The sequence below is a fragment of the Sceloporus undulatus genome, chromosome 2 (genome assembly GCF_019175285.1).
Source record: "Sceloporus undulatus isolate JIND9_A2432 ecotype Alabama chromosome 2, SceUnd_v1.1, whole genome shotgun sequence".
Taxonomy (NCBI): domain Eukaryota; kingdom Metazoa; phylum Chordata; class Lepidosauria; order Squamata; family Phrynosomatidae; genus Sceloporus; species Sceloporus undulatus.
Genome location: NC_056523.1, coordinates 137,775,579 through 137,785,777, shown reverse-complemented (window position 1 = coordinate 137,785,777; position 10,199 = coordinate 137,775,579). Strand labels below are relative to the sequence as shown.

The window sequence follows — 10,199 nt, the reverse complement described above, 5'->3', positions numbered from 1 at the left end:
AGGGAGAAGATGGGAAAGTAGATGAAAGGAAATAATTGAGAAGGGAGAAAGGAAGTTAACAAGTGGATGGAATTGAAAGAATGAAAATATCAGAGGACTATCTTTGCCAAATATATGGAAGAATTATAGGTTGGTATAGATATTTTTACAGACAAATTTGAAGTAGACTAGATAGCAATCATGTGTAAGTATATGAAAGTCCAATATGATGTAATTTTTTTCTTGACAATGTATGATGAGCGAATTTTTTTCTTTTCTTTTTTTTTTCTTTTTTGTTTTGTAATGATTTTAACGATTTAATAAAAAAAATTAAAAAATGATTCTGGGAAATGGATTTATAAAGGCTTGAGAGACACCATGAGAAGAGCTGAAAAGGGGATATCTGGAACAGGGGCTCCTTTAGAAAGGTATCCCATGAATGTCAAGAATTACAAATCCCATCTGATCTGTAAGATTAGGAGAATGTACTAGCCAGTCACATTAGGATACTTTGATTCTTCTCTTGACTTGGCTGCAATGATCTATTCTGTAAGTTGTACTTCTATCTGCACCTGAAGAAAGAGATACCCTTTTTGCTCAGAGCTGAGGAATAGGAGTTAGGTGTAAGGAATAAAGGAGTAAGAGGTTTTTACAGGAGTAGGAATAGGAATAAGGAGTAACAAAATCTATGTGTTACTCCTTATTCCTGTTATTATATTGTACATGCAAACACCAAAAAATAATTTTATTATATTGCACTGGGGAAAGGACTGGGAGGCAATGATGAAATATTTTTATTGAATATAATAGGAGTTGGAGTAACATTAAGCAAAAGTATCTTACTCCAGAGTATGACAAGGAGTAACCCCAAAATCACCACTACTCCCCAGCCTTGTTTTTGCTACAGAATTTCTTTGCTTATAAAACCTTCCTTTAAAAGTACACTGTTTCTAACACACTCCTTTTCAAATGCCTTAGTTTGGCCTGGCCCTTCCTGAGGATGTGGGAAAAAGGAGGGAAGCATATCTACAACATCATAAGCAGAAAGTGCAAATGAAATCTCTGCCAATGTCCTGTTGTGTTGCTAAAAGGGGAGCAAACCAACATGTGGTGAGAGTGGTGAGAGTTAGATAAGAAAGATGGTATCAAGGGATACCATTCAAGCAGGAGGTGAACCCAAAGAGTCCTCACAGCGCCAGGTCATGTTTTCCTCCCAGTGAGAAAAATTAAAGAGTTTTAGTTCTCCATAATCTAGAATTATAAAGGCCAGTGGGGAAAGCAGAAAATAGCAAACCAGTTTCTTGGGTTTAACAGAGACTTATACGGTGGGCCCCCTGTAACCATGGATTCTTTAGCCACAGATCCAAGCATCCATGGCTTGAAAATATTTTTAAAATATATGAATTCCAAAAAGCAAACTTTAATTTTGCCATTTATATAAGGGACACCATTTTACTATGCCAGTGTATATAATGGGATTTCAGCAGCCATGGATTTTGGTGTCCATGGCAGATCATGGAACCAAACCCCAGCAGATACCAAGGGCCCACTGTATATAATATAGTATTTGGGAATGGTAAGAAAAGAACATTCTGTTGACATTTTAAGTCTGTTGGCATTCAAAATGGTAACAGACAACATTCTTTATGTGAAGTTAAAGGCTTTCACCACCGGCATAGATGCGGGTGAAATGTCAGGAATAAATTCTTCTAGAACACAGCCATGTAGCTCGAAAAACCCACAAAAAACTAACATTCTTTATTACTGTCTTGAACTAAAAACTCAAACATGTTTTGGTTTGTGGAGAATTCACAAGGATGAAAGTTTAAGTAGAGGCATAAAAACAAGAAAATGTTTCATGTACATGTGCGTTCCTCTCCATCGCTGCCACTCTATTTTCTCTTTTCATTCTGAAAATCCATTTCTGTTCTCTCATTCTGCCTATCTTTTTGTCCTTGTCCATCTGGCTGCCAGGCAGGGACACATTACCAAAGGTCTGATCTCTGGCAGAGAGGTCCAAGGGCTGAAAGATGTCCCCCCAAATGCATATTTTTTAAAAAATTGCTTAGCATTACCTTTGGGGAAATAATGGGATAGTTTTAACTTGTAGGCGGGGGAGGGGGGGCAAGGCTGAAGCCAAGGCTTACATAGCCCTTTTCTCACAATAGTCATTTTAATTAAAAGGGGGTGAGGAAAACATACCACTTTCAGAGCAGCTATCACTACACATCTTCTCAATCTTGTGACTGGGGCTGCTGCCCCTACCACACTCTCTCTTTACTATGCCTTAATCCCAACTCCCGCCTTATGTCATATCCAGCAGGCTTTCGGTTATTTATTGTTTATTCCCTCCCCCCCCCCCGTTTTCCTGCAATTCAGAGCTCTGCTACTGTGAGTTACTGTGAGTTTAAGTTTTAAAAAACAGAGAGGGGGACCACAAAGATTCAGGCTACTTAAAATAGAGAGGGCAAGGGGGGCTAGGAGAGGGGGGAGCCCTGATACCATGTGACTGCCACATGCAACTATCCTAGCAGCAAGATTTCACACCTGGGGCTTGTGCAATTGTGAGATCATTGATGGGTTCCCCCATCAACAAAAGTATAGGCCACAGGGGACACAACAGTTACAGGACAGAGGCATTGTTTGCGATAAATATCACCAAAGATCTTTTTCCTAATGAAATAGTTAAAGCCACATGTAGTAATTTCCTAAAGTCACCAACTTTGACATTTTCAAATGCTGTGTTGTCCTGGATGCCCTTTACCTAGGGCTGTAAGTCATCTTCACTTGCATTTCCATTATACAGCAGTACCCCCTAGTGGCTGCCGCCGCCATGCATCTTTTCTTACTTAGAAACCAGAAACATAAGAGAGATTGATCAAAGCAAAGATCAGGAACTAGACTCATGCACCTGAACAGTTAGACATATATTCAGAGGATTGATCTTAATTGAGGCTGTGCTGCACCTCAGACCTTTAGCACTTCAACCTTTGTCGGGAATTACCTATGCCTTTGTTCTGCCATAATGGGTTACGGATGGGATATAGGGTAGTAATAGTATGATTTAGAAGGGTTTGCTCAGACACAGGTGCTGAGATAATACAGGAAAGCTTCCCAGGTCATTTATCTGAATACATCAGCTTTAATCATAGAATCATAGAGTTGGAATGACCACAAGGGCCATCCAGTCCAACCCCCCTGCCATGCAGGAAATTCGTCAAGTAGTATCCCCGACAGATGGCCACCCAGCCTCTGCTTAGGACCCCCAAAAAGAAGAACTCCACACACTCCGAGGGAGTGTGTTTCCACTGTCGAACTGCCCTTACGGTCAGGAAGTTCTTCCTAATGTTGAGGTGAATCCTTTTCCTGTAGCTTGCATCCATTGTCCGGGTCCTGTTCCCTGGAGCAGCAGAAAACAAGCTTGCTCCCTCCTCAATATGACATCCCTCAAATATTTAACAGGCTATCATATCACCTCTTAACCTCTCTCTTCTCTAGGCTAAACACCCCAGCTCCCTGAGTCGTTCCTCATAGGGCAAGGTTTCCAGACTTCCACCATTTTAGTCCCCTCCTTTGGACACGCTCCAGTTTCCAATGTCTTTTTTGAATTGTGGTGCCCAGAACGGGACACAAATTCCAGGTGGGCCGACCAAGCATAATATAGGGCACTATACTCCTTGATCAAGACACAAGTTAATATAAATAAAATAATAATAATAATATAATAATAATAACTTTTTATTATAAAGCGCTAATTACACAGCGCTGTACATAAGTCTTTAATAGAGGTTCCCTGCCCAGGCTAGAACTAAAAAGACACCACACAAAGGAGAAGGGAGTAGTGTGGGGGAAGGGGATGAGGTCCAGCAGTCCTCTCTACCCAAGGCCTGGACCAAGGCAGGCGGACTGGAGGGAGGGCTTGGCTCATAAGGAGGTTAATCTTCATCCAGGGAGGCAAGCGAGAATATGACCTGCTTCTCGAACAGGACGGTCTCAACTCCATTTTGAAGCTGGTTAAAGAAGTGATGGCTCTTGTCGGGGGGGAGAAGGTTCCAGGAGTGAGGGGCAGCGATGAAAAGGGGCAAATCCAAGATGGGCAGAGGAAATCCTGGGCTGGGACAGCAGACCTTGCTACCAGAATGGAGGGCCCGACTGGAAGGTAGGAGAAAGAAGGTCTGATAAGTAAGGAGGGGCCAGCCCAGGAGGGCTTTAAACGTCGACAGCAAGCTTATACTGAATGCGGAAAGGAGGAGCCAGTGAAGGGATGCCAACACAGGAGAGAGGTGGTCAGAGCGGTGGGTGGAAGTGATAATGCGTGCAGCTGAATGTTGGACAGAAATTAAAGGACGGAGGTGAGAAAGAGGAAGCCCTGCCAGAAGGATGTACAGTAATCAAGTTGTGAGATTACTAAGGCATGGACCAGGATCTTGGCAGTAAAGGCGGAGAGAAATGATCGGATTTATTGATGCAGCCTAAAATTGCATTGCCCTTTTTAGCTGCCGCATCACACTGTTGACTCATGTTCATAAAACAAAGGAAAACAGGTTGTATGGAAAAGGAAAGAAAATGTTGTTATTAATTATAATCAATAAGAATTAAGCCTACCTGAAGTTTGAAATTGTATGTAGTTAGGCAGTTTTAACATTTTTGGTCAGTTCTGACAATGAAAGTTACTGCAACAGGATCTATAGTTTCTTAATAAAGGGTTTCCGAGTTTTAACTACTAAGCCTATTTTCTGAATTTGGAATCCTACTGGTTTTGACAACCTTGGCTGATCTATCAAGGTCCCAAGTGATTTCCACAATAACAATTCCTGTAAGTCAGACACTGGCAGTGCTACTGAGTCAGAGGGGGAGGGCAGCGGGCCCACTATGTTATTTCCTTTTATTTATTTAAAAATATTATATACTTCTTTTCATCAAATAGTCTGTGGTGATCCCCTAAATTAAGGCAAAATATATTTTAAAAATTATACAATGTTAAAAAAAAGAAAGAAAACAACAAAGACTATAGATTTCTTCATATATATAACAGCTGCACTGCTTTTTTGAAAATAACTGAAGATTGTTACCATTTCAGCGAATATGCAGCCAATGCTCCAGATATCCACTGCTGTGGAGTAGTACTTACAACCCAGTAAAATTTCAGGAGCTCGATACCATAAAGTTACAACCTAAAAGAAACCATATCAGAAACTAAGTCCAATTTACATTTGTTATAAATTTAATATATAAAACTTTCCAATTATTATGTTTGCACTATGAACTTCAAAATCCAAAACTCAGGTTTAAATCACACAGTACACTAAACATACAGCATACAACTTTATATAGTGGACCTTTGATATCTTCTGGGTTTTGGTTTCTGGATCTCCTGTGGATACCAAAATCCATGGATGCTCAAGTCCCATCATATACAATTTCATAGTAAAATGAAATTTTACAAAATGGCAAAATCGAGATTTGTTTTTTGGATTTAAAAAAAATTCAAGCTGTGTAAGGTTGAATCCATGGATAAAGAATCTGTGGATATGGAGGGCTGACAGTAGTTCTTTCTGTTTACTCAAGAGTAACTGCACATGGCTCCAATCCATATAGAGATGAGTATGCATGAGCAAGGGAGGCTTACCTATCCCACATCAGACTTTTATCAAACTGTCCCTAAACTACACACAGTTGTTTTAAAAAAACACAAGCAAGTTGGTGCCAGTGATTCCTGCTTTTGCTAAATCACCACATAGAAGCCCCACATTCTAAAATAAAAATAGATAGAGAAGGAAGACTTAAACTTCCCCAATCCCTATTGGTCATGAGCTAGATCAGTCACTCAGGCTTACCCCTTAGAAAATAAAAAAGCATACCTATTTGTACTCTACATGTTTAATGTAGGATGTTGTTTGATCATCGGTGAGAACCACTGATTGCTATACTAGTCTATCATAAACAAATAATCATAATTATAATCTGCCCTTAATCAAGACTAGCAGGGGCATGTTTCTTTTTTTCTAAGCAAGAGCTCCTTTCTGCTGAAGAAGGTTCTTGGCTCCCAAAACATGTGCACTAATTAACAGGTTACTCTTAAAGGTATCACAGGGCACTACACATACAGGCATAGTTTCTATTCTAAAACATGCCAATTCTGTTCTAATCAACCGCCAGATCTCATATTAACTCTGGGAGTATTTTTCTCCTACTCTTTTCTTAGTAAATATGATTGCCAGATCTCTACCTTGAGTCCCCACTCCCTTTTACCTTTAGCCTATAGGAAACTGTTGCCAATTTCTCCCTTAACCATACCCACTGTGACGATGTACTTTAAATAAATTTATAAAGCACCTCAGTTACTAACCTGGGCAATATTACTGCAAAGAGAGAGCGGGAGAGAGAGACAGACAGACAGGCATTACCTCATGTGTATAAGTACGCAGTGGAACACCAAAGGCTCTAGCAAGGCCAAAGTCAGCTAATTTGATGGCTCCTGTTTCATTTATGAGTAAGTTCTGGGGCTTCAGGTCTCTGTGGATGACTCTGTGGGAATGACAGAAGCTCACACCTTGTAGTAGCTGGTAAAGGTAGCTCTAGGGAGAAAAGTTTCAAAGACTTGGCTAAGAAACTATGAAAGGTGGACATATGAATCCCCAAAACAAAAAGTGAGAGGGAGCTCTGCTTGCTTCTAAACAAAATGGGTTCCATTTGAAATGCCTGATGGGATAAAGGTGCATTTAATTTTTAAAACAGGTGTTATTGCATTCAGCCATGGCTGGGTGAAAGCAACCCGTATACAGTCTGGATGCCAGCTGGGTTTATCCTGCGGCTTTTCCTGTTTTTGAAAAGCTTCAGGATAAGCCCAGCTGGCTTCTGGGCTGTATACAGGGTGTATATACCTGGTCATGGCTGAATGTGGTAACACCCGTTTTGAAAATTAAATGCACCTTCATCTTGTTGGGGATAAGGCACTTTGAAACCCGTTGCACTAATTTCCATTGACAAGTGTACGATGGGAAGAAATTGTACAGTATAATATTGATTTTCCTTTATCTTTGCCTAAACATTTGGTTGTCATATTTTTAAAAAAATCACTGGGGACCTGTCAGACATCTGGAATGAAGGGTAGTCTAAAGGAGCAGTCTAATCTAAGAAGTAGTTAGACCATTCCTTCCTGTGGGGCAACTCTACTGATGGAACCTGCACTGTGAGATGGGAAAACAATACACTGGATGTGAAGTTGAAGGCTTTCACGGTTGGATCCATAGTTGTTGGGTTTTTTTTAGTTTTTTTTTAAATAGTCTTTATTAAACTTTTACAAATATTTACAGAAAAAGAGCACCAAGGAGTCTTTTTTTTGTCATCACTGTACCTAAATCTTCAAACCATCCTTTCCCCAACCCCTCCCCCCCGCTAGTTATACAGACATTCCACTTACAGCTTTGCCTCTGAATTCCCCGATTAAATGAAAGGAAAAAAATTGTAGTTAAAGCTCCAACTGCTGCTTTGATTGCTTTCCTGATTTATATCATAAAAGAATCATGTTCTAAATAAAGATTCCTCATAGCTTGTTAATATCTCATAACCATTTCCATGACTATCCATTAAATATATCACATTTTTTTTCCAACTAACATAAAGAGAAGAGTATCCTCCAAATAGTCTTTCCTATTCCATTTATCTTTACAAAATTTTATAAGAGGGTCCCAAATTTTAGTGTCACTATTACGTTTATCCTGTAGTAAAGAAGTCATCTTATCCATTTCTACCACGTCCAAAGTTTTAACTAGCCAGTGTCTATTGTAGGTATTTCTGTGCTTCTCCATAGTTTTGCGAAACAAATTCTTGCCATGCTTACCAAATATAGTATTGGTTTAAGTAATTTCCTTGCTTTTTCTTCCATAATCATATTTAATAAAAATATTCTGGTTCTAAATTTACAGTATCTTAATATTAAATATTTTTTGAATGGTGTGTTGTACTTCTTTCCAAAATTGTTTCACTTTAGGGCACGACCACCATATATGATAGAATATTCCGATATTTTCCATACATTTCCAACAGATATTTGATTTTTTCCTATACATTTCACTTATTCTAACTGGGGTAAGATACCATCTATGAATCATTTTTAGGATATTCTCTTTTATATCTATACATAATGTAAAGTTTAAATCTTTTCCCCAAGTTCTTTCCCTCTTCTCTAACTCTATTATCCAACCTACATCTCTAGCCCATTTTATCATACAACTTTTAATTATTTCTGATTCCAATTCTAGTTTTAAGCAGATCTTATAAAATTTTGCAATTAGTCATTTTCTCTTACCCTTATTAATTATTCCATTAAATTCCATTTCTTCTTCTCTGAACCCAAAAATTCTTTTATCCTCTTTGAATCTTTCTGCCAATTGATAATATGGAAACCATTGTACACTTAATTTACTTTGTTCCAGTTCCTTCTACGTTTTAATAATTATAGCACCTTTTCTATTTTTCTTCAAAATATCTTTGTACCGTAACCATCCTTCATTTCCCGAATTTATCCTAATTGCAAATGCTTCTTGTGGTGAAACCCAGTCCGGGATATTTTTATATATCTTATCTCTATATTTACACCAGACCCTCAATAACGCTTTCTGAATTATATGATCATTAAATTGTTTGTTTTGCCTAATTTTACCATACCATACATACGTGCGCCACCCAAAGATTATATTAAAGCCTTCTAAATTTAACAATTTAACATTTTTTAAATCAATCCATTCCATAGTTTTTTGTGGGTTTTTTGGACTATGTGCCCATGGTCTGGAAAAATGTATTCCTGACATTTCACCTGTATCTGTGGCTGGCATCTTCAGAGAATGGTGGCATGGAAGTGAGTGGTGTATATATGGTATACTTATGTGACTCTTGATTGAGAGGAAGTGATTTACATGTTAATCTGTGTTGGTCTGTTGGGGAATGGCAAGGCCTCGGGGTGGGAGGGTATGTGAGGAGGATTGTGTCTATTTAATTAGAGATCCATTGTCTGTTGGGAAACCCCTGACCCTGGGTGATGTTCATTTGCACGTGCTGAGCTGCATGGTATATGGTAAACTCCTGCAGCCATGGAAGGGTCTCTCCTGTTCTTTGCTGAGCAAAGCATTTGCTGGATTTTCTTGGTTGGTCTATAGATCATTTGGCGATTATGTTTCCTCATCAGTTTCCCTATCCTGTCTGTGACTCCTTTGATGTATGGTAAAAATACCTTCACTTTGGTTGGTTGTTTTTCTTCACTCTTGTGGTTTTTTTCCGGGTCTGGCAGTTCTTCTGATGTCTGAGCTGGAGTAACAACATAGGGACTATGGCGCGTTACACACTGCCATTTACTACGCGCTTCGCACGTCCTAGGGTTAGGAAGGGGCATGCTAGGGTTAGGAAGGGTCTCATCTTCCTAACTGGCCCCATTCCTAGGAAGCGCGGAGCGCATAGTAAATGGCGGCCCCCGTCCACACAGGGGGCCACCATATTTACGTCTTGGACGCACAGTGTCCGGACATGGCGTGGCGGAAGAGACGCCGCGAGTGTGCGCCTCGCGGCGCCACTTCCAGGTGCCAAAAAGGAGCGCCATTTCAGCGCTCCTTTTTAGCTGCGCCGGGAAACCTCACGGTCTGGCCACTGGGGCTTCTCGGCGCAACTAATGATGGCGGCGGCAGACCGCCCGCTTTAGGGCGGTCTGTAATGTGCCTATATATACCATATATACCCCACACACCTCCATGCCACCATTCTCTGAAGATGCCTGCCGAAAATGCAGGTGAAGTGTCAGGAATAAATTCTTCCAGAACGTGGCTACATAGTCTGAAAAACCCACAAAAAACTATAATACACTGGATCTTCCTAGCAGATAACAACTGATGGAAAAATTGACATTGTTAAAGTGTGTGTGTTTGCATAATTTTGTACCTGGATCAAACTCATAGGCAATTCTCCTGTACGTGATAAATCCATGTATTTTTTAAGGTCCTGATTCAGGTATTCGAACACTAAATAGAGTTTTTTCTGACTATGTACCACATCAAGAAGCCTGCAATAAAAATTGATTCTAGTTACTGAATGTCTGAATTTTTAAGAACTACAGTAATATTGTCACTGCTGCACAAAAGACAACATTATCACACATCTTCCCCCTCCTTCACCCCATGCCCCCTCTTTGACTTTCCAGTTTGTGTATGTTTTACTTATCTCTATGGGTG

At 39.8% G+C, this 10,199-nt stretch overlaps 1 protein-coding gene across 1 annotated transcript in view; it reads right to left on the bottom strand.

Moving 5' to 3' along the window:
- Positions 1-3,781: 3,781 nt before the first annotated feature.
- Positions 3,782-10,199, bottom strand: part of CDK3 (cyclin dependent kinase 3) — a 12,236-nt gene continuing 5,818 nt past the window's right edge. Inside the window, 4 exon segments of the mRNA XM_042447552.1 lie at positions 3,782-3,787; positions 5,052-5,153; positions 6,387-6,557; positions 9,910-10,033. Coding sequence (XP_042303486.1) covers positions 3,782-3,787; positions 5,052-5,153; positions 6,387-6,557; positions 9,910-10,033 — 403 coding nt within the window.